Genomic DNA, 22,826 nt, shown 5'->3' on the forward strand with positions numbered 1-22,826 from the left:
TGGTACCCAGCTCTCAGCATCATCCCTGCAAGTTGTTCCTCCTGTACAAATGCACAGTACCGGAGAGTCCGCAGCATTTACAGCTGTCTGGCTGCTGCGAGAGGCTGACTTTGATGATAAGCACTGTGGCGGTTGCTCTTCTTCATGCTTGTGGGCACTGGCTCCCGGATGTATCGTGCCCTGCAGTGTCAGCCTTTAGGGCACAACCATCAGCTATGAGGAGCTCCTCGGCAGGACCCTGACTGGACACCACTTGTTTAATAAGTAGCTCGTTAGTAGGCTGTGCTCGCTGGGTACCGCGTGGCCGTGCATTTTTTTTTCAGAACCACGGGGTGGCTCAACAGAGTGGTGTGAGCAGGGCAGGTGCTGCTGCTCACCCTGGTCCTTGGCAGGAGGAGCGGGATCCGCTGCAGTGGCTGCGTGTCCATCTGTGCTGGTCTGCTAGGACGGTGTCTCAGCTGATGGAAAGCCACCGGCATTTCGGGGGCAGGGTATAGCCCGCCGTGAGAGCGACGTGTTGGTTCGGTGCCTTGCCCTGGATGTCTCTCTCTGCTGGCAGAGTGCCCAGGCAGGGCAGGCTGAAGCTGCATTAGTCATTTCACACCCAACCCACCAAGGTTTCAGGTGTTGGCTAAGAGCAACCAGGGTGCTGGGGTGGTGGAAACTGTGGGGGTCGTGCCTGGGCAGGCAGCTCTCCTGTGCTCCCCCTGTGCAGGACACAGCATGGTGCCAGCCCGGTGGTAGTTTTAGCATCGATTTGTGCAGGTTCTGCTACAGCCCAAACCTTGCAGACCGCGCACACGTGCACACACACGTGGACATCTGGTATGAGCCGAGGGCAGGAGCCAGGCTGGCGTTTACCCACCATATCTGCGTGACCTTGGAAGCCAGGGCATGCCCCAGGGAGCAGGGAGCCGCGGTGGCCAAAGTCTCCTGCAGGCAGGTGATGGGGGAGGGGGGGGGGCTGGGGCTGGGGGGGAGCTGAGGCAGCCAGAGCCCCAAAGCCCAGGCAGGGATGCTGGAAACACCAGGGCTGAAGACGGGCTGCAGCTAAAGCTCATGTCCATGCTAATACACAAATTAATTAATTTGCTAGCGGGGAAACGTGCAACTGAGGACAGGAACAGCAGGATTATTCGATGCCGTGACAAGGAAACCTGCTCTCTGCGTTTGCATTTGACTTGCTGGGGTGAGACACAGCAGCAGAGGGGGGGATCAAGAGCCTCCACCCATCCCCCAGCACCCTGAACGGGTGCCTCCTTGTATTAGACCCTAGCCCCTGTCCTGAGCCAACAGAAGTGTCCAGGTGCTGGGACTGTATTTTATGATTTATTCTTTTTTTCTGAGTTTAATAAACTAGAATAATTTATTTGACAGAACACAGAAACATCACAGATATGGTGGAGAAACCAAAGAAGCAGGTATCAATGAACAGTACAAAGTAACCACTTTTACAAAAAAAAAAAAAGGTACCACTCTGCCCATCAGCTTTACCCAAAAGTAACGGGGTGAGGGGCTCAGCTCTGTGCTCCCCCGGCCAGGGAAGGACGGAGCTATCCCCATGGGTTGCTCTCAGATGATGATGCTGACCGCAACAGCACAATAAATAGTGAGAAGGGCCTTTCGATCGGTGGTGGGAGACCCCAGCAGACCCCAGTGGGGTGGGATGGGACCCAGGCACCCAGCAAGGGAGCCCCAGGACCAGCACCGCCGTCGGGAGGCACAAGCATCTGGTGAAACACTGGTTAGGGCAGCAAACGCTGTGCTCCCCTTCCCTCCCGATCCCCAAATAGGTGCTTGACCCCCATGCAGGCACAGATAAGGGGAAAACATCAACCAGGGGAGCTTTGCAGCTTGGGGTTGCAGGCAGGGGGGCAAAGCATCCTTGGTGTAACGCCAATGGGAACAAGGCTTACACCATGACCCTGCTGTGGCTGAGAAAAGGCATTCGCAGCCTCTCCCAGAGCAGATGGCACAGACCGATGGCGGGGGCCCGCATGCCCCTGCTGCCAGCCCTGTCCCTGTGTGCCAGCTCCAAGTCTGCTGGCCTTACCTGGCCCCAGCAACTCATAGCTCGGAGCTCCTTCCCTCCAGGGAGGCTCTATTGGTGTAAAAATCGGTGCAACTGAAGGATAAATCCCCGGGGTCGGCTGCTCAGGTGGATTGGGGGTGGGGGGAAGAGCAGGGGGAGCGATGCCCACCCAGCTTTGCCAGCTCCAAAACCCCGGTGCCGGCTTGAGCCTTTACTGGGGAGCAGTTGGGCTTCGGTCTCAGGCAGGGTCCAAGGGTCAACGCCAGGCTCGTGCATCCCGGGCAGGGAACGCATGCGGCAGGGCCAGACAGGAGGGGACATCCAAGGTGTGCGGGTGCCCTTTCCTACGAGCAGGCTGCCTAGAAAAGACCCCACCCACCCCCCATTCTGCTGCACCCCCTCCCACCCACCCCCCGTAGCAAACTGGTGTAGAGACCGGACTTAATATAAAACGCATAAAAGAGGCAGCTCATAGGAAAGGGCTCTGAGCACAGCGGGGAAGGGGCAGTGGGTTGGACGGGAAGGGGGGGGCTAAGGCAAGGGGTGCTGTGACCCCCCCAGACCCCTCTGCCTCCAGCACCCCTCTGGCCGTGCCCTGCATGGGAAACAGCAGCTCTGGCAGCTGGATGAAGAGTGACAACACGGCACAGCTGGAAGATTATAATTGCTGTCGCCATCGGGCGATCCATAGGCTCCCGGTACAGGTAGAAAACAAAATTAATTAATTATACAAAAGAGAAGAAGCCTAATGCACGGGTGTTACTGGCGCAGGCCGGCCAGGCGAGCTGCGGGGGGCTCGCTTATCTGTCGTTGAGCTGCGGGGAGTTTGTCCGCTCCTCCTCGTCCTCTTTGTCATCCTTCATGCCCTTGAGTCGCTGGCGGGCAAAGTCTTCGAACACAATGTCGTCGTCACTAGCGGAGACAGAAGGGAGAGGGGCTTTACTGGGGGGGGACAACAGGGTGTGTGGCGAGCCTGGGATTTGGGGGCACCCACTGCAAAGCTGCCCTGGCTCGCACGGCGAAGGCAGGTGTGCTCCCACATGCTCAACCTGTGCTGCGGCATCTCAGCAGCTCGGGGGGCTCTCTCTTAAAACCCCATCCTTCAGCAAACAGCCTCATTTTTCAAAGCTTTACCAATGCTTGCCCTCCACCCACCCCCCCAAAAAAAAAGCCCCCAGAGGGGTGGATGCCTCAGCGCTTGCTCAGTGAGCCAGCTGAGCAGCCCAGGAGTGATGCGCAGCCCCAGAGCTCTGCATCGGCATCACTGGGGCTGTCCACGCCATTCCCCCTGCTCCTCGGGGAGCGGCTGGGTTGGTGGAATGCTGCAAAACCTCCCAAACCCACTTATTCCAGCACAAACACGGAGCTGGGGATTAACCCAGGCAGTGCAACATGACCGCGGCATCACCAGCCCCGGGGACTCCGCAGGGACACCCCCACCCCTCCGATGCACGACCCCGGCGGGCGCTTTCTTACTGCGGTTTCTCCTGTTTTTTGGAAAGCCGTGCAGGGAGATGGCGAGGGAGGAGAGAAGAGAGACGGGCAGGGCATGCGTTACAGGTTACGTGCGTGGGGTTAGTCACGGCGTGCCGATCCCACGGTACGGCACGGCACAGCAGGCATTAGTGGGTTAGGGGGGGTGCCATGCAACCTCTGGAAACACTTCGCATTCCCACACAGACCCCGAGGAGGGGGAGCGGGGGTTTCTTTTTGTCTCTTACTTTGTGTCAAGCTCTATCAGATTTGTATCTATGGGTGCTTCGTTCTCTGGAACTGAACAGAGGGAAGTATGGCACAGGATTAGTCACCGCAGACACCGGGGTCGTCACTGCCGTCCCACCGGGTGGGTGCGACCCCTCCCAGAGTGTGGCTGCAGGGGGGTGATGGGGGCACCCCCATGGTTTTAGCCATGCTGCCCTGTGAACGGGTTGCCATGGGCTTGACGGGAGCCGAAAACCTCCATCAGGCACCGCGCAGCCTCTCTGGCACAGACAGAGGAGCGGGCTGACCCCTCTGCCCGCTCCCACCCCCCACCCCACGGGGGTGCTGCCCCACACCCGGGGCTGGACACTCACCGTCCCGGTGTGCCGGTTCCTCCTTAGGTTTTGGATGCATCAGCGTGAAGGGCAGCTCCACTGCAACATCGCTGCAAGAGAGGCTGGGGTAAAGCACAAGGCTGCCTGCGCTTTGCAGGCAGAACGAGGGAACTTTGGGGAGGGGTGGGGGGGGCAGAACAACATCCCACATTTCAGCTGCCAGAGAGACCACAAAGCCGAGAAAAAAACTGTATTATCCTTCGTGGAGCCTCTTTGCAGCTATCGCGCTTCTTGCTCGAGCTTGACCCTGCGCTTTGGGATCAGCACAAAGCCCCCCGGGCTGCAGGGCCGGCCAGAGGGCACGAGGGAGGAGATCAGCGCAGCAAAAATCTGCCTTTTAGCAGCTTAGCAGCAGCCGGGCATCCAAATCCCCTGGGATAAGGCTGCGTGCCGGCAGCGCCACATGAACGGCAGCAGGGTCTGGGCACCGTCGGCATGGCGGGAAGGGATGGAGGAAGCACGCCGAGTTTCCCGGTGCTCAGCGGGCACAGGGACGGCAGGGTGGGACAGCCCCAACACAGCCCCGAGCTCCTCCGGGGACTGGGCAGGACACAGCTCTGCCTCTTCCACCCGCAAGCGTGGTGCAGCAGGCGGGGGAGCGCGTGGCGTGTCCCCCCGTGACACCCCGCAGGAGGGGGGGCGATGTGAGGAGAGACTGGGAGAACCCCGGAGACTCTTATCCTCACGGCTGGAGATGCTCAGCCCTAAGGAGCCACCTCCAGGCTCTGCTCGCTGCCCCCAGCAGCACCCGTGGGCCCTTCTCCCACCCGCCCTGCTGCTCTGGCACGAGGGGCGGATGCAGGGTCCGACCCCCACCGGCACCCCCATCCCACCACCCCATCCCATCTCTGCCAGCTGCCCGGCCCTGGGCTTCGGCTGAGCCGGTGACCCCAACAGCAGCAGCATCCCAAGGACAAATACATGGTCAGGGTGGCAGCAGAGGGGGCTGAGGCGCTGGAGGGTGCAGTGGGGAGCTGTGGCAGTGATTTGGGGGTCTTCGGAGGTGGGGGCGGTACTGGCATTACCTGGAGGCGAGGTCTCCCAGCAGGCTGGCATGGGTCGAAGGAGACAACACATTAGTCACCGTCCCCCGAGGGTGTGTGACCCACCCCCCTCCAAACCTTGTGTCCCCCCCACGCTGCTGAGTGCCAGGGCAGGTCTGTGAGGGGGATGGGCCCCATCCTGCAAAAGGTGCCGCAGCACAGAGCAGGGGGAAGCAGGGTTGTTGTATGAATTAATGACCCCCCCAGCAGTGGCCACACCGGTGTCCCCAGAAAGGGCCACCTCACCCAGAGCTGGGCTCTGCCACAGCTTCACCATCCTGCCCTGGGAACTGGGCAGCATCCTGGGGAGGACACACCGAGGCCAGACCCAAGCCCAAAGGAAAGCAAAGGAAGAGAGGGGGTGCAGCGTGGGGAAGAGGGTCCCCAACACTCACCCTCCTCGTGACACCACCAGCTTCACCTTCACCTTGTAGGAGACGATAATGCCCAGGATCTCCTTGTTGGCTCCATCTCTTAACCTGGAGGAAGGGGCAGGTGGCAATCACTGTGAGGATGTCCATGGGGACCAGCACCCCATCCTCTTGAAGGCCTGCCCACAGGGGTCTTCCCCAACCCAAGCATCACCCCTGGAGCAGCAGCTGGATGCCCACCAGGGCTCAGACCTTCCCCGCCCCCCGTGCTGACGGAGCAGGTGCCCCAGGGGTGGCTGGAGGGGCTCACAGCGTGCTGGATGCCAGGTTGGTGTCCTCGTGCTTGAGCTTGCCATCCAGTGCCAGCCCTCGCTTCTCCCGGTTGTTGGCGAGGAAGGGGGTCAGGGTGTAGACTTTGCAGAACGTCGAGCTCGGGGCCACCATGTCACTAGGGATGACAGCCAGCATCAGCCAGAGCCCCAGCTCCCCACCCAGCTCTAATAACCCCACGGGCTACTCTAGACATCTCCATCCCAGCCTGGGGGAACATCTCTGTGCCAGGCCCAGTTTGGAGAACATCTCCATCCCAGCCTCAGCCTAGAGGACATCTCCTTCCCAGGCCCAGTCTGGAGGACATCTCCATCCCAACTTCAGGCCCAGCCCAGACATCTCCATCTCAGCCTGGAGAACATCTCCATCCCAACTCCAGACCCAGTGCAGCAGCCACCTTTGTCCCTGCCCCAGCCTGGAGTTCACCTTCAGCTGGCAGGACGCAGAGGGTAACATCTCCCAGGGTGCCATCAAAAAAAGGGCCTCCATCTCCCCACTCCTCCCACCAGGACCTGTTCACTGAATGCAGCATCCCACTGGTGCTGCATCAGGGCAGGAGATCTCCAAGCCTCCTCCAAAGTCCCCAGAACCCCTCACAATGTCCCCGAGGAGCTGGTACTCACTCAGCGTCCTCCACGGCCACCGGGCACTTGTACTGGGCAGTGTTGAAGAGGCAGATGTCGGCGTACTGGCGCACTGGGGCGAGAGATGGAGACATGGGTGTCGGGGAGGGCCCCCGCACGGACGGGGACAGCAGCTGAGGGTGGCGAAGCCATGCTCCTCACCTGAGATCTTGATCTTCTTTACCGTCTTGCTGGTGTTGTTGGTGACATGGACGTTGACGCTGATCGGCTCTCCATGGTAGTAGATCTGCGAGGGAGCAAAGGAAGGGGGACAGTGAAGTCCCCATCCTCCCCAGGGTCACCCAGCCAGTGTCCCCTCCCCACCCACCCACCTCCTTGTCCAGGGATGCCTCGAGGTGCAGCGGTTTGTCCGACATGAGGAACTGCCGGGTGGTCTCCGCCATGGGCTGTGGGCCAGGCCGCTCTGGTGCGTACTGGACCTTACGGATCACCAGGCGCACCGAGTTCCTGGAGGGGAGACGGCAAGAGGAGAACCCAAGTGCCCGGCTGCCTGGAGGCAGCTCTGCCCGCAGCCTGCCCTCTTTCTTGGCCCATTTTGGGTCAAATCCCTCTTTTCTTCTGGTCTGCTGGGTCAGGAGAAGGATGCCGTGGGAGGTCTCGGCCGGATGCCCAGCTCACCTGGCCTGCAAGGGGGGGAAGCCCCACGGACGAACCAAGCTGCCTGTGTGGCCCCATGCCATGGCAGCGCTGGGCTCCTGGCTTGCAGCACAGTGGTGGGTATCTCCATCCCACCCCCAAGATCATCTCTGACCCATCCCTACCCTGGGAAGCGTCTTCACCCCAGTTCCAGCCCAGGGAAGACCTCTGTCCTGGAGATCATCTCCATCCCTGCCCCAGCCTGGAGGACATCTTTATCCCAGCCCCAGTCTGGAGAAATCTCCATCCCAGCCCCAGCCTGGACAACATCGCTGTCCCAGCTCCATCCTGGTGAACATCATCATTTGCAGTCCAGCCTCAGCCTAGCAAACATCTCTGTCCCAGCCCCATCATGGGAGACATCTCCATTCCAGCCCCAGCCTAGAAGACATCATCCCAACTACAGACCCAGCACAGCAGACATTTCTGTCCCTACCCCAGCCTGGAGTTCATCTCCATCTCAGTCCCATCCTGGAGGACATCTTCATCCCAGCCCCATCCTGGAGGACATCTCCCTTCCAACCCCTTCCTGGATGTCTCCATCCCATCCCCACCTCCCCCACTGTGGGTAGCAAACTGGGGTGCCCCTTCCCCATTGCCACGTCACAGCCCCTGCCAGCACCCTGAGGATGCTGCTCCCACCCAGGCTGGACGGATCGTCTCTGCTCACCTCTTGTGGATTTTCTCCTCCAGGTTCTCTGCACAGAAAGCTTTGACCTCATAGTCCACACCACATGCCTGAAACCAGGAGGGGGCAGAGAAGAAGGCAGGGAAACGCCACAGCACCCTACCAAGTGATGACCCCAACCAAGGGCCAGTCTCCAGGGCTCAGTGGCGCAGGGACGGGTGGACCTTACCTTCCCCGTGTCCTCCGGACCCGGCTGCAGTGTGACGGAGCAAGGCAGGTTGGGGGGGATCTGAAAGGGAAAGGGGGGTTAGGACATTTCCTGGTGCCACCAGCACTCCCCCTTCCTTCCCACGGCGGGGGAGGACAATGAGGAATGGTTTCTTCATTTCCCTAATTGCATTTCCCAATTGCGCGGTGCCCTTTCCCTCCTGGCCCCACTTCAGCTCAAGTCCCGCTCTGCACCCACCCTGGACAGCCGCTCGCCTCTCCCAACCCACCCCCCAAAGTGTTACCAAAAATACATTATTTGGGGGTTTGGTTTGGGTTTTTTTTTCGTTAATCTGGGGGATTTGGAGGAATTAAGCTTGTTCCGCAGGGGGTCAGGGCTCTGGCCAAGCCCGCAGGGCTGAGCCGATGGCTCAAGCCTGGGAAATGCCACCAGGTCCCCCTGGCTCGCTCCGGCGGGGGGGCTGCCATTGCCAAAGCTGCACTGGGGAAACTGGGGGTGCAGGTACACAAAGTGAGGGTCAACCCCCACCCCATTCCCCACCCAGGCTCTGCTTCACTTTGGGGGAGCACCTGAGGACGGTGTCGCTACCCCAGTCACACTCGGGGCATGGGCCCCTGTGCCGCCATGCACCCCGTGCCTCAGTTTCCCCACTGGCAGCTGCTTTTTGTTCCCCAAGTTTGAAGATCTACTAAAACCCCTGCATCTTCATCACAGGTGGCAGCATCTCACCCCGCCCAGGACCCCACGGGGCCAGAAGGGACCCCAGCATCTGCAGGGGAGGGGGCGTCACCATCCCCTCCAGCAGTAAGGGAAGAGCACCCAGGAGCAGTGCCACCCGCGGCCGCCCTACCTCGAAGGTGAAGGGGTAGGCGTGCTCGCCCAGCTTCTTGATCAGCCGCTCCTGCAGCCGCGTCAGGGGCTTCTTCTCCTCTGGGACCGGGGGGAAGGCCTGGGCGTTGGCCACGAAGAGGTCCTTGCGGAAAGTCAGCCCCAGCACATCCAGGTCCTCACGGCCATAGCGGAAGGCGCAGGTCAACGTCACAAAGACTGCAGAGGGTGACAAAGGGTGGAGGTTGGTGGCGTGTTGACATCATGGTGTAGCGGCATCAAAGCGTGGTGACATCATGGTGTGGTGCCATCACGGTGTGGTGCCATCATGGCACGGTGTATGGTGTAGTGGCATCATGGTGTGGTGGCATCACGATTTGGTGACATGGTGGTATGGTGTGCTGACATCACGGTGTGGTGGCATCATGGTGTGGTAGCATCATGGCGTGGTGACATGGCAGTGACATCATGGTGTGGTAGCCTCATGGTATGGTGGCATCATGGTGTGGTGACATCATCGTGTGGTGGTGTCATGATGTGGTGCCGACACAGCATGGTGGCATCATGGCTTATCCCAGTCCCAGCAGCACTGGGTGGTGGCTCCCAGGAGGTGCCATGGTGGGGAGATGAGGCCGCAACCCAGGGACCAGCCAGATGTGCCTTGGGGTGCCCACCACAGGACCCCTATCCTCTGCAGGACAGGCCACCCACTGTGGGGACGGGGCTGGAAAACGTCACCTGGGGGCCCAGAGACCCCACAGCCAGGGCAGGACTGCGAGGGGACACCGGCCACCCCCCGTGGCGGTGCCAGCTCCACGGCCCCGGGCAGGAGGGACCCTGCGGGAAGCCCTTACCTTTTCTCTCCTTCAGGTACTCAGGATCCACCAGCACCACGCCGTCTGCAAGGGAGCACCGCAGCGTCAGGGGACACCCCCACGGGGACGGGGGGACACGGCAGGGCTGGGGGCACACTGGCAGGGCCAGGGGGCTGTGCAGGCAGCGTCGGGGGGATGTGGCAGCAGGGTTGGGGAGGGGGTTGCAGGCAGGGTTGTGGGGGGCAGGCAGGCAGGGTCAAGTGGGGATGTGCAGGCTGGGAGGGTGACATGCAGGTGACAGGGGGGAGATGCAGGCAGTGGGGGGACGTGCAGGCAGGGTTGGGGGTCCATGGAGGCACGGTTGGGAGGGGATGTGCAGGCAGGGTTGAGGGGGGACATCCCACTCAAGCAAGCCCAGCCCACCCCGGTGTGTCCCCCCAACCTTGCCCCGGCTCCACGTACCCACGGGGTCCACCACATCAATGTGATCCACGAAATCCCTCTTCCCCAGGTAGACGGTGAGCTGCGGGAGGGATGGCGGGGTCAGGGATGCGTGCCAGCACAGCTCCGGGGATGTCCTGGGGTGTGGTCACCACCCACTGGGGGTCCATCACCACATGTCACCCCGTCCCTGTGGCACCCAAAAGCCAGCCGCCCCTCTGTCCCAGCTCCGGCCCCAGGAACCCCTCCAGATGTCCCCAGACCTGGAGGCAGTTGGCATCTGGGGACATCTGGGTTCAGGACAAGCCCCAGCTGGGACCCCATGGGCTTGTCCCCGGGGGTCTTGCCAGTGGGGCAGGGCTGAGCCCCACAGCATCACCCCCCCAGCTCTCTCCTGATGGGGAAACTGAGGCACGGGGCACAGACACATCACCCAAGGGTTAGCAGGAGCATGCTCCTCAGGGAACATGGGAATGACGAAGAGGGACGTCAGCTCCAAGCTGGGACCAAGCCCTGGTGCTGGTGCATGCTGCCACCGGCTCGGACAGTCCCCGGCTCGCCAGCTCAGCATCCCTGGCACCAAATCCGACTTGCCTCCCACCACGCAGCCCCAGCGATCCCAGCCGGATCCCAGCTGGAGCCAGTTAGCTCCGACCCCAGCCTCACCCAGCAGGTGACTGGATAAATAAGCTTTTCCCTCCAGCGCAGGGCAGGCAGGAGCCAGCAGCTGCCACGCCGGCACTTAGAGGCACCAGCCCATGCTGCCAGACCCACAGAAATCCCACGGGCAGGGCTGCCTGCCCCCAGCACCCACCTGCTCACCCCCTGACCTTGGGCAAGCCCCCCCCAACCCTGCTGTGCCTCAGTTTCCCTCCCTGCTGGCGCAGCAGGATGCTCTGGCAGCCAGCAGCTTGCAGGGCATCTCTGGGGTCTGCGCCTCGCTCCTGGCTGTGCTTGCAGGATTCGGGAAGGGGGGACACCCTGGGAAGCACCGGCTACCCCCGCATCCCCCCCATCTCCCTGGGCAGCTGCTGGCCCCCCACTTACCTTCCCGTTGGGACTGGCTTTCTTAAACACCCTGCAAAAGACAAAAGGGGGGGGTCGTTAGCGGCTGGGGCACCCATGGGTGCTGCGGGATGCAGCTGCATCACAGCGGGGCGGTACCTGACCCTGTACCACACAGCACCCACAATGCCCAGCCCTACACGGTGCTGTGGGGCAGACTGGCAGTACCTGACCCTATATACCATATGGGGGCATGCAGAGCCCAGTCCTGCCCCCGTATGGCCCGGGGCGGGAGGGGGGGCTGGCCATTCACCCCCCCACCCCATAGGCCATACGACAGCAGCCAGCCCCACCCCCGTGCCTCAGTTTACCACCCGAGCGGCACGCTGGTGCTGGCATGGAGGTAGGGCCCGACACCTTCCTGCAGTGCAGTTACACCAGGGAGGGGTTTGGCCCCTTGTCTGCAACAAGTGGGGTGTCCCAGCAGCCCCCTGCCCCATGGGGCTCATGCTTCGGGGGGGTCCCTGCATGCGTCTGCCCTGAGCAAGACAGGACAACCCAGCTCTGCTGCTGGGCAAGGTGCTGCGCAAGGAGCAGTGCAAGGTGCTGTGCAAGGGGCAGTGCAAGGGGCAGTGCAAGGGGCAGTGCAAGGGGCAGTGCAAGGGGCAGTGCAAGGGGCAGTGCAAGGTGCTGTGCAAGAGGCAGTGCAAGGTGCTGTGCAAGGGGCAGTGCAAGGAGCAGTGCAAGGTGCTGTGCAAGGGGCAGTGCAAGGAGCAGTGCAAGGTGCTGTGCAAGAGGCAGTGCAAGGGGCCGTGCAAGGGGTAGTGCAAGGTGCTGTGCAAGGAGCAGTGCAAGGTGCTGTGCAAGGGGCAGTGCAAGGAGCAGTGCAAGGTGCCGTGCAAGAGGCAGTGCAAGGGGCCGTGCAAGGGGTAGTGCAAAGTGCTGTGCAAGGAGCAGTGCAAGGTGCTGTGCAAGGGGCAGTGCAAGGAGCAGTGCAAGGTGCTGTGCAAGAGGCAGTGCAAGGTGCTGTGCAAGGGGCAGTGCAAGGAGCAGTGCAAGGTGCTGTGCAAGGGGCAGTGCAAGGAGCAGTGCAAGGTGCTGTGCAAGAGGCAGTGCAAGGGGCCGTGCAAGGGTTAGTGCAAGGAGCAGTGCAAGAGGCAGTGCAAGGTGCTGTGCAAGGGGCAGTGCAAGGAGCAGTGCAAGGTGCCATGCAAGGGGCAGTGCAAGGTGCTGTGCAAGGGGCAGTGCAAGGAGCAGTGCAAGGTGCCATGCAAGGGGCAGTGCAAGGGGCAGCACAGGGTGCCATGCAAGGAGCAGTGCAAGGTGCCATGCAAGATGGTGTGCAAAGGCTCTGCTGTACAAAGTGTCGCGCAAGGTGCAGCATGAGGTGCTGTGCAAGATGCCATGGACAGGCCCTGCTGGGCAAGGTGCTAAGCAAGGTGTCATGCAAGATGCTGTGCAAGATGCCGTGCAAGGTGCCATGCAAGATGTTGTGCACAGGCCCTGCTGTGCAAGGTGGTGTGCAAGGCAGCAGCAAAGGCCCTGCCATGTCAGATGCAGTGTGAGGCGCTGAGCAAAGGCCCTGCTGTGCCAGGAGCAGTGCAAGGTGCCATGCAGAGGCCCTGCTGCGTGAAGCCAGGCTTTCTGCCAGCCAGGGAACAGCACGGCAGAGGGGCCGCACCCAGCAAGCACCACAGCACCCCGCTCACAGCTCCCCTTGCACGCAGAGCTGCCCAGCCCACCCCAGGTGACGGAGGACATTTCTCCAGCCCAAGCCAAGCGGTGCAGGGAAGGGTCCCAGGGGGAAGAAGCACCCACCAGCACAGCCCTGTTGGGTACCAGGGTCCACCCAGCCCTTGGCATCTGGGTGAACCAGCAGCCACAGGCACTGCCAGCGCCCTGCTCTGGAAAACACAAGGCGTCAGGAAGCAGGCACAGCACACCGCATGGGGAAGGCGCCCAGACATCACCACGATGGGCAGCAGCCCAAAGCCTGCAGAGCAGCATCCCAGCTGCCTTCCAGCACCTTCGTCTCAGTTCTGGGATTTAATTTGTTTCTAATCACTTGAAAGTAAATTAAAAATAAGGTTTCCACTGCACACACAGATATTAAAAAGGAGGCTGGGATGAGGTTGCAGCATCATGGCACAGCAGCTTCCCCGGGGCCAGGGACAAGCCCTGTGGGTGGCCTGGGGAGCTGGCTGCAGCATGGGACACATCACCGAGGACGGGGGCACCCCGAGGGATGAGCCCCCATCCCAGTGTGTTTGCATCCACTGTGGCTGTGGGGTTATGGTCCCCACTGTCACCTCTGCCCCACGGGACGTGGCTGGATCCCAAAGCCACTGGACAGGCGAGGAGAGAGTGGGGTGCCCCTGTCCCCAGGGCTTTCCACCCATCCTCCATCCCAGGGGATGCCCTGCGCTGTGGGAACAGCCCCCAGGCACCCCCCAAAATCCCTCTGCAAGACCCCACGGAGCTGCGGGGGAAGGATGGGGGTCCCGCATGCCACCGCGGTGTTGTAGGTGCTGGGGAAGCCGGAGCATCCCCAGTCTGGCAGGGGCAGGCAGGGCTCCCTCACCCAGCACTGCCCCATTTCAGAAGCTGTTCGGAGCGTGCCCTGGCGTGAAGCCACCCATAATGGGTTCTCCTCGGATAATCCCTCCTCGCCTTTAAATTCCATTAAAGCCATCCGGGAAGATTAGCAGCTGCGGTTCAAGGCTGGGAAAAACAATTCCCAGGGCAGCTGCTCGGCTTTGCCAAAATACCAGGGGGTATTTCGGGGTGGGGGCTCCTCCAGGCACTGCTGGGATGGACCCTCACCCCAGGACCAAGCCGAGCCGCTGGCATCCCACTGTGTCCTGCTGAGGGGCAGCAGCAGCCACTGGGTTTGCGTGGCACAAGCAGGGGAGGAAAAGAGCCGGCGGCAGCTTGGGACAAGCCCGAGGTGCAGTGCCCGGCCGGGGGTGAGCACAGCCCTGGCGATGGGGTGGGATGCACCGGTCAGCTGCAAGCACCGTGCTGGGGGATGCGTGGTGACACACTGGGGAGGGTCCTCGCACATCCAAGTGCCAGCAGCACAGTCCCTGCACCCAGCAGAGCCTCGACAGGGGTATCCACAAACCTGCCGTGCGTGCTGGGTGCCCCTGGTCCCTGTGCCCACATGCCAGGGTGACCCTCACCCCTCTGCCGGCATGCCAGGGTGATCCTCAAACCATGCCCAGGTGCTGCACTGTTCACCCCCATCCCTGCATGCCAGGGTGACCCTCACTCCCAGGCTGGGGTGGCCTTCATCCCCATGTCCACGTGCCAGGGTGACCCTCAGCCCCGCGCCCACACGTTGGTCCACGCAGGAGGGACAGCAGTGCCAAGGGTGCCAGCAAGCCCCAGCACCAGCCTCACTGGCCCAGGAAAGCGCTGGTGCTCAACATAGTATGGCCCTGGGCTACCGGGGACATCCATCCCCCCCGGCTCCCATCATGCCATGTCACCCAGCAGGCATCACCACGAGGTCCTCAGGGACCGGAGCACCCACATGGCACCGCTCGGGCTCTGCGGCGCATGCGGCCAGCCGGGAGCAGGATGCAGCCCCACCGTGCAGGCAGGAGGAAGCGGTGTTGCTCCTTCAGGAAGCCAATTTTCACCACCCCTGAAATCCCAGCGAGATTCCAGGAAGCGGCTGGGATTCCCAGGAACGGAGCCACTCTCCCCAGTCCTGACAGAGAAGGGGCTCAGCATGGAGATTTCCTCTGCGGAAGACTCAGCAACTGGGAAAAGGGTAGAAAAAAGGGGATTGCTGAAATTCAGCATTCCTGCTGAGTGACAACGCCTGGCAATGCCGGGAAAGGGCCCTTCCTTCATCCGCTTCCAGCTCAGCCACCGCCGGCAGCAGCTCTCATGCCAGAGAAGCCCAGGCAGGAGGAAGAGGGCAGGGGGCTGGGCAGGGGGCTCAGCCAAGGCTGGAGGAAGGCCGAGTGCTGAGCTGCTCCAGCGAACCCCTGGCACCACCCACCCCAGAAGCACGAGGATGCTTTTACACTGTGCAGCACCCTCCCCCCCGGACCTTGTTGTGCCTCGGTTTCCCCATGAGCCTGGCCCTCATGCACCTGCAGAAAGAGTGGGGAGGTACTGCCTGCCTGGAGGGGGGCACGGGCCATGACCCCCGGAAAGCCGAGAGCCCAGGGACACCCCAGCATTGAAAACTGGCAAGAGGTCAGGCCCCCCAGGGTGGGCTCTTGGCAGGGCCCATGGTGGGGAGGGGCAGTACAAGTGCATTGTCATGTCTGTGTCCCAACAGCCCTGCGTCCCTGCATCCATGTCCCCGGATCTCTGTATCCATGCCCCTGCACCCCCACATCTCCACATCCCTGTGTCCCTATGTCCCTGCATGTCTGTGTCCCCACATCTCTGCATACCTGTGTCCCTGCACCCGTGTCCCCACACCTCTACATACCTGTGTGCCTGCATCCCCACATCTCTGCATCCCTGTGTCCCTCCATCCATGCACCCGTGTCCCCATATCATTGCATCCCTGTGTACCCACATCCCTGTGTCCTTGCATCCCTGTCTCCCTGCATCCATGTATCCCCATGTAGCCATATCCCTGCATCCCCGTGTCCCTACATCCTCATGTCCCTGTGTCCCCACATCTCTGCATCTTTGTGTCTGTGCATCCTCGTGTCCCCCTGTGCCATCCCCTCCAGAGCCGCAGGGCCCAGCATAACTTGGCCAAGCTCTGGCAGGGGACCACAGCAGGATCCGGCCCGGCCGTCGGGCTGCTGCCGAGGGAGCATGGGGGCCAACCCACGCTGCCGCTCTTGCTCCCTTGGCCCCACATGAGCCCCAGGAGATGACAGGAGCTGTTGACAAACCCTCTGCCAGGCACATAAACACTCAGGAACATTGGGAACATCCCGCCAGCCCTTCCTGGGTGGCCTCTCCTCGGTAAGGGCTGGGGGTTGAGTGTTCCCAGCCGAGGTGGGATGAGCATTTCCATGAACAGGATGCTCGGCGTGAGGGTTTGCTGGCACCACCATCCCCAGTGCACAGGGTGAGGGCTGGATCCTGCACCAGCACCAGCAAAACCAGCCTGAACAGGAACGCTGCTGCAACTAAATAAATGGGGAGGGGGCGGGGGCAGAGGGGAGGAATAAAGGACCTGGGCTCATCAGGCAAGGGCATCAGCGCTGTTACTCAGTGCTTCCCCTTCCCCACAATTCATTAATTGCTTTTAAGGCCAAGGGGTGATCAGAGCATCCAGTCTCAAGAGCCAGGGATGGAGGGGGTGATGCCACCCTCCTGAGAGCCCAGGGCAATTAACAGGGGGATCCTTCTGGGTAATTAATGAGACATTACATAAAAGCAAGGTTGGGAGCATCCTCTGCCAGCCTGACACCTCCCTGTCACCCACCATCCCCTCGCCAGGGACCAGCACCCAGGGGAGACCCCGGGGAGGGCTCGCACCAGGAAGGTTCCAGCGTGCCGGGAAGCCCTGGGAAACATGGCCAAGGGATGGAGGCTCAGCTGGTCCCGCTGCCAGGACCCCCCCACCCTGAGATGCTGTGAGCGGGTGCAGCAGTGATGCCTCCTGCCCAACCTTCATTACACAAACGAAGCCACTAATGAACCCCAGCAAAGGCGAGATCGATGGCAGGCGCTGCAGAAGTGCTGAGCAGGAAACAATTACTCACCGCTCCCCGCCAGCACCCATCCACGCTGGCCCCACGCCGGGGGCAGGAACCCCACACAGCCCCCCGGCTGTGGGTGCAGGACTCTGGGGTGTCCCCATGCCATGGGTGCACGAGCCCCACTGCAAGCGAGACCTGCACGGCCCCACACAATGGGTGCAGAAGCCCTGCAAAACCCCGTGCTACAGTGCAGGAGCCTGGGCTGGCCTTGTGCTATGGGTGCAGGGCTCCTACACAACCCCACATTACGGGTTCAGGAGCCCCATAGGGCCTGAGACATGCACAGCCTCATGCTGTGGGTGCAGGAGCCCCGCACAGCCCCACGCTGTGGGTGCAGGAGCCCCGCGCTGCCCCACGCTCTGGGTGCAGGAGCCTGGGGTAACCTCATGCTACGGGTGCTGCATCCCTCCTACCAGAAAGACCCCCACAGATGCACATCCCAACGGCCACCTCTGCCCAAAAGCACCCATGGGAGCGGGGATGGGGCATGCTGGGACACAGTGGCTTTTCGCACCTCAGCAGCTGCTCGATGCCGGGGGGGACCCTTGCCCGCCACCACTGCCGGATCCGGGGGGAGGGATGGAGGAAGCGTGGAGCCTTCCCTCCCCCTCAGCCCTTCCTGGTGTCGAAACGCTGGAGACATGAGGCAGGAAGCTGCCACCATCACTGCCCACCAGCGATCTCCAAGCCTGGGGGCCCCGTGCCACGGGCTGGCAGCCCCAGTGCCCCCCGCGCCCCCGGCACACTGCCACAAGGCCATATCCTGCTCTCCTGGCCACCCTGCCCTCTCCCTGCCACTCATCCGGTACCTTAATGAGCTCGTTAGGTACACGTCCGGGACTAATGATCGCTTTATTTGGTGGCTGATAATTGAGTGGGGGCCGTTTGATCTCTGTTCGGAAGATTTACGAGGATTTGGTTCCCCTGGGCATCAGAGCGGGGTCTGACGGCAACGCCATCGATTGCCTTTGAACCTTGGGTGGAAGAGCCAGGGTTTTCACTGGCTCTCACGCTAATGGGGCCAGCGGGCAGATCTAATTAGCCAGAGCCGCGTTAGAAGGGATCTCCAGGGATAACGGAGCCGCCAGCAACCACATCACACGCTCCAGCACAACCCCGTGGCGGCGGCCAGTGGCTCTGTGCCAGCTGTGCTGGGATGAGCACCGAGCACCCCAGCAGCCGATCCCAAAGCCTGAGCATCCCATGGGCTGAAGGCTGCATCCTGCATCCCCGCTGCATCCCGCCGCATCGCCTGCCAGGCTCAGCAGCAGCATCCCCCAGCTGGGTCAGAGCTTTGCTGGCTTCCTTGGCAAGGAAACGCCTTGGCTGTGGGATCCGGGATGTGTCTGGATCCTGCTGTTACTACCAGAGTTTGTTCTCCAAACAACATCCAGGAAGCAGGAGACTCCCCTCCCGGGCCACCTTCCAGGGCTCCTTCTCTTCCCAGCGGAGATCCCTGTCCTGCTCCCAGACCCTACGCATTCATCCAGGGGGATGCACAGGATGCCAGGACTGCAAAGCAACCCGGGGGACCTATTGGTCCTGGCGCGGTTTGATGCGGCAGAGGGGCAGGATGGGACCACGGGGTGCAGGGAAGGGTGCAGAGGGGTGCCCAGTGCCAACAGAGGTGGACTGCCACACTGGGACCACTGCAGTGCTTCCCCAGCTCCAGCCTTGGCTCCGCTGACAACTGGGAAACCACCCTCCACCGCAGCTCAAACCACGGGCCACCAGCGGAGCACCCGACTGGCCCATGGAGGCCAGCAGGTGCCCGTGGGGCCGCAGCTACCCTGCCTGGGTGCTGGGCAGGAGGAGCTGGGGAGGGGGAGATGCGTGTTCTTGGAGAAGCTGCAAATATCGAGGCGGCATGTTTGGCGGCCACCGGGCTGGCCTGCTCCCCGGCACTGCCAGCAGCCACAAACTCGCCTGTTTACTCCACCGAGCCACTTCCTCCGCTCTTCCCACCGCGGGGCTTTGAAGGGGGCTCGGCAGGAGGCTGGGAACGGCAGCACGATGACGCACGGAGCGGCACCGGCTGAGCCCCCCAGCCCCCCGCCGAACGCGGGGACAGCCCCTGCACCCTGCATGCCGGGCTCGCCAGCACCTGCATGCGACCCTCACCCACGGAGCACCCAGGGCCACGCCGGGAGCTGGGTGACCCCAAAACCCTGCACCACAGAGGCATACAGGGGAGGCTGTGGGGACCCCCCAAGAAAAGTGGGGTGGCCCCACGCTGGCACTGGAGGAATCATCAGGAATGATGCTTTTTTTGGGGTGTCCGATGGTAAACCAGCTGCCGCAGCTGAACCCCCTGACCCCCTTCAGAAGCTTTGGGATGAATCCATGTGGATTTGGGGTCAGAGCTGCGAACAGGAGCTGAAAGGGAGATGGGGCGGGGGGGATTTATCAGCCTAATTACCCCCCACCCAGCTCCCTCCGGAGCGCCGCGTGGGCTGGGAGATCAGCTCCTGCCTCCCCTGCCTGCACGCCTGCCCGCGGCTGCTGCCAGCCCATGGGAATGCCGCTTGCTCGTGCTCCCCTGGGCACCCAAAAATCTCCCAGGGTCGAACGGGCTGCATACCAGGGATCGCACCCAGTGGGGGGAAACTCAAAGGGTGCTCCAGCTCCAACCCTGCTACTACAAAAGCGACGCTCGCTCCCTCCCCCTGACTCCGGGGGGGGAGGGGGTGCTGCTTGCCTGCTCCAGGGGTGCGACAGACGTGCCAGTCCTCAATTAGGGATGCTGAGCTGGGGGGATGCAGATGCTGTCGGCCGTGGCCAGGGCAGCAACACCCAGGCAGCCTGCCCAGCAGTGACGCCCCCCCAATGCTGGGGGCTCTGCGAGAGCCCCCATATCCCAACCCACCACCCCAAAACACTGCAGCATTTCTGGAAGGTTCTGCCAAAGCAGGACCCCCTCATCCTTCCCTCCTGCCGTGGGCTGCGGGGTGGCATTAGCTGCACCAAAGCCCCAAGTCCTGACACTCAGGTGCTGGGGAAGGGGGGGGGGAGGGGGAGGGGGCTGAGGGGAGGGCAACGCCCCCACTACCTGCGCACCGGTGTTGGGGGTCAAGCGGGAGCACTCCTGAGCACCTGTTCCTAAAAAATACATTAATGATGGGGAGGCCCAGGGGATGGAGAGCTGTCAGAAAAGGATCCGGGTGAGGAATGGCACCGAGCCGGAGCCTGAACCCCTTGGCCACAAGGGGAGGGGTTGTCACGGGAGACACCCCCAGACCCCCCGCGCATGGGCTGGTGGCGGTCACCGGACTCCCCGCCAAGGTCCCGAAATCCCCAAATCCCGTCCCCAGGGTGGACACCTCGGCAGGTCTGTGAATTCACCCCAACCACCTCTGCCGTGCTCCGCACCCAGGGACGTGGAGGGTGGCTGGAGGGTCCCCTTACCCCCTCAGCACCACGGGCGTCCCCAAAGGGTGGCAGCCATCGCGGTGGCTCCCAGGGGACCGAGGTGTCGCAGGCCACCGTGGCCCCCCCCACCTGCAGGCCTGGCACGTGTCCCCCAGCACCCCCCCATCGTGCCGAACGCGGGGCGGGGGGCGCAGGACCCGGCTCCCCTGGGTGTCGCTCCCTGCTCCCACCCGAGCCACGAGTGGGAACAATTGGGGTGACACCCCCCAAAAAAAATACCCAACAACAGCCACCCAGGCTCCGAATCGGACGGGGCAGAGCAACAACGGCGCCCAGCACCCAGCCAGCACCACGGCGGGGCGGGGGCGGCCGAGGGTCCCCGCGTCCCCCCCGGCCTCGAGCCGCTCACCGCCCAAGCCGGCCCCCAGGTCGCCCCCCGCAGCGGGCGAGCCCGGCGGGGACCCCCGGCAGCCCCGGCCCGACCCTGCGGCTCAGCGCGGGGCAGCAAGCGCCGCCCCGGGATTCCCCCCCCCCCCCCGCCCCGGGCCGCCCGGCTCCCCCCGCACCCCCGGGCCCACTCACCGGGTGCCTTTGTCTCCCATGGCCCCGCCGATCCTCAGGGCGGCTGAACCGGGAAGCGCCGGCCGGGCTTGGAAAATTACTGGCTGGATGGTGGAGGGGAGAGGCGGCGGCGGGGCGGGCGCTGGGCTCGGCGCGGCTCGGTGGGGCTCGGCCCGGCTCGGCCCAGCCCGGCGCGGCTCCGGTGCGGGCGCTGCCGAGCGCAGCCCCGCGGCGCTGCCGCCTCCGCCCGCCCCCGAGCGGCGCGGCCCCGGGGCGGGGGGGCGGTGGCACGCGCGGGGCCACACGCCGGGGGGGGGCCGGGGCGGGGGGGGTGGGTTTGTGCGCCGCCTTGCGCGCGCGCGGGGAGACGGCGGCGCACGCACACGCACACGCGCACACACACACAGACACACGCACACCCCGCGCGGGCGGGTGCGAGGGGCAGGGGCGCCCCCCCGTGCATGCACGCGCACATGCACACCAGGAGGGAGGGGCGGCCCCGCGTGCGCCGGGCCGCGCGCACACGCTCACGTCCCGCGTGCACCGGTGCACGGACGCACACGGAGGTGCAGGCTGCACGTGCACCGGCGCCGCGCGCACGCAGGTGCACCGGTGCGCGCGCACACATGCATGGAGACGTGCAACACACACACACACACACACACACACTCCGCATGCACCTGTGCGCACACGCACTCACAGAGGTGCACACACACACACGCAGAGGTGCATGCCTGGTGTGCAGCGGGGCACACATGCACTCAGAGGACTGCAACCCCTGCGTGCACCAGTGCACACAGACATGCATGGAGTGCACAACCCCCGTGTGCACTGGTGCGTGCATAAAGACACATGGGGGTGCTTGCTTCGCAGCGCGCACACACACGCAGGCATGCGCCGGTGCACAACCACACGCACAGAGAAGTGTGACACACACACACACACTGCATGCACCGGTGTGCACACTCGCAGAGGTGCACCCACTGTGTGCACCAGTGCACACACACACAGAAGTGCAACCCCCACGTGCACCAGTGCACTCACAGACATGGGTGCACCGGTGGGCCCACACACGCATGGAGTATGCAACTGCCTCTATGAACTGGTGCACAAACACAGGAAGGTGCACACGCCACATGCACCAGTGCGTGCACATGCATGCACGGAGAAGTGCAACCCTCCACATGCATCAGTGCACACATGCACTCACAGCTGTGCACCCTGCACGTGCACCGGTGTGCACACCCACACACATGGAGCAGCACCCCCCACTGCATGCACACAAATGCAGGCGTGCATGCCTTGTGTGCACTGGTGCACAAGCACACCGAGAAATGCAACCCTCCCCTGTACAACTGTGCATACGCCCACACAAGCACACACTGGTGCACCCCTGCATGTGCTGATGCACACCCATGCACAGGTGCACGCGTGCACACATACACACGTGTCCGCCCCCCTGCACCGGTTCACGCACACACACGGAGGTGCCAGCCCCGCGTGCACCGGTGCATGCACGCACAGAGAAGTGCAGCGCCCCGCGTGCACGGGGGCGCGCGCTCCCCCACCTGCCCACCCCCCCGCACGAAGGGAGGTGCGTGCACACGCATACCCCCAACCCCTTTGGGCGCGCGCACCCCACGGGCACGCGGCACGCACCCACCCCACGCGCACTCCCGCCCCCGCGCTTCGGGGGGTCTCGGCGGGGGGGGGGGGGGGGGAGAGATTGTGACCCTCCTCGTCCCCTCCCCATGGGCCCCGCCCCCTCCCCGTTGGTCCCGCCCCGACAGGGACCCGGGCCGCGCCTCTTTCCCTCCTCTCCTCCAATGAAATTCAGCCCTGCCTGCAGACAGCCCCGGCCCTCCGCTTTTGATTGGCTGTCTCTCTCCATTCGCCCGCCTCCTGCAACAGAACAGCCAATCAGAGCCGCCGTGGGAATGGGCCGGCAGGGGCAGGGGCAGGGGCAGGGGCAGGGGCAGGGGCAGGGGCAGGGGCAGGGGCAGGGGCAGGGGCAGGGGCAGGGGCAGGGGCAGGGAGTGGGGCGCGCCACTTCCCGCCTGCGGCTTCGCAATGGCGGGGCCTCCGGGGGGCAGCGGCTGCGGGGTTGCGGC

The 22,826-nt window shown here is 63.2% G+C and overlaps 2 protein-coding genes across 3 annotated transcripts; one reads left to right on the forward strand and one right to left on the reverse strand.

Moving 5' to 3' along the window:
* Window positions 1-1,316: 1,316 nt before the first annotated feature.
* On the reverse strand, window positions 1,317-20,990 carry ARRB1 (arrestin beta 1). 2 transcript variants are annotated; one of them, XM_055803241.1, is made up of 16 exons: window positions 20,737-20,988; window positions 11,141-11,171; window positions 10,115-10,175; window positions 9,692-9,736; window positions 8,860-9,056; window positions 8,010-8,069; window positions 7,823-7,890; window positions 6,828-6,963; window positions 6,658-6,742; window positions 6,496-6,568; window positions 5,853-5,990; window positions 5,567-5,650; window positions 5,154-5,177; window positions 4,108-4,178; window positions 3,754-3,805; window positions 1,317-2,944 (listed from the first exon to the last, which is right to left on the reverse strand). In XM_055803241.1, exons 1-16 carry the CDS (start codon window positions 20,754-20,756, stop codon window positions 2,833-2,835), a joined length of 1,257 nt encoding a protein of 418 aa, XP_055659216.1. In that variant the 5' UTR covers window positions 20,757-20,988; the 3' UTR covers window positions 1,317-2,832. The 2 variants fall into 2 exon arrangements, with proteins under 2 accessions (XP_055659216.1, XP_055659217.1); XM_055803242.1 differs by lacking the exons at window positions 1,317-2,944; window positions 3,754-3,805 and adding an exon at window positions 3,828-3,949 and having other exon boundaries at window positions 20,737-20,990.
* On the forward strand, window positions 11,180-20,560 carry LOC129784407 (uncharacterized). The gene is made up of 2 exons (XM_055803243.1): window positions 11,180-11,785; window positions 12,434-20,560. Exon 2 carries the CDS (start codon window positions 18,280-18,282, stop codon window positions 19,198-19,200), a length of 921 nt encoding a protein of 306 aa, XP_055659218.1. The 5' UTR covers window positions 11,180-11,785; window positions 12,434-18,279; the 3' UTR covers window positions 19,201-20,560.
* Window positions 20,991-22,826: the final 1,836 nt, after the last annotated feature.

Source organism: Falco peregrinus, chromosome 4 (genome assembly GCF_023634155.1).
Source record: "Falco peregrinus isolate bFalPer1 chromosome 4, bFalPer1.pri, whole genome shotgun sequence".
NCBI lineage: Eukaryota > Metazoa > Chordata > Aves > Falconiformes > Falconidae > Falco > Falco peregrinus.

Bases quoted from the DNA above. Each gene is read 5' to 3' on its own strand.
- LOC129784407 (XM_055803243.1), top strand. From the start codon at position 18,280: ATGCACAGGATGCCAGGACTGCAAAGCAACCCGGGGGACCTATTGGTC.
- ARRB1 (XM_055803241.1), bottom strand. From the start codon at position 20,756: ATGGGAGACAAAGGCACCCG. The intron at 10,176-11,140 runs GTAAGTGGGGGG...TCCCTCCCGCAG, and splicing joins AAGCCAGTCCCAACGGGAAG to CTCACCGTCTACCTGGGGAA. The intron at 9,737-10,114 runs GTACGTGGAGCC...GCTCCCTTGCAG, and splicing joins TGATGTGGTGGACCCCGTGG to ACGGCGTGGTGCTGGTGGAT.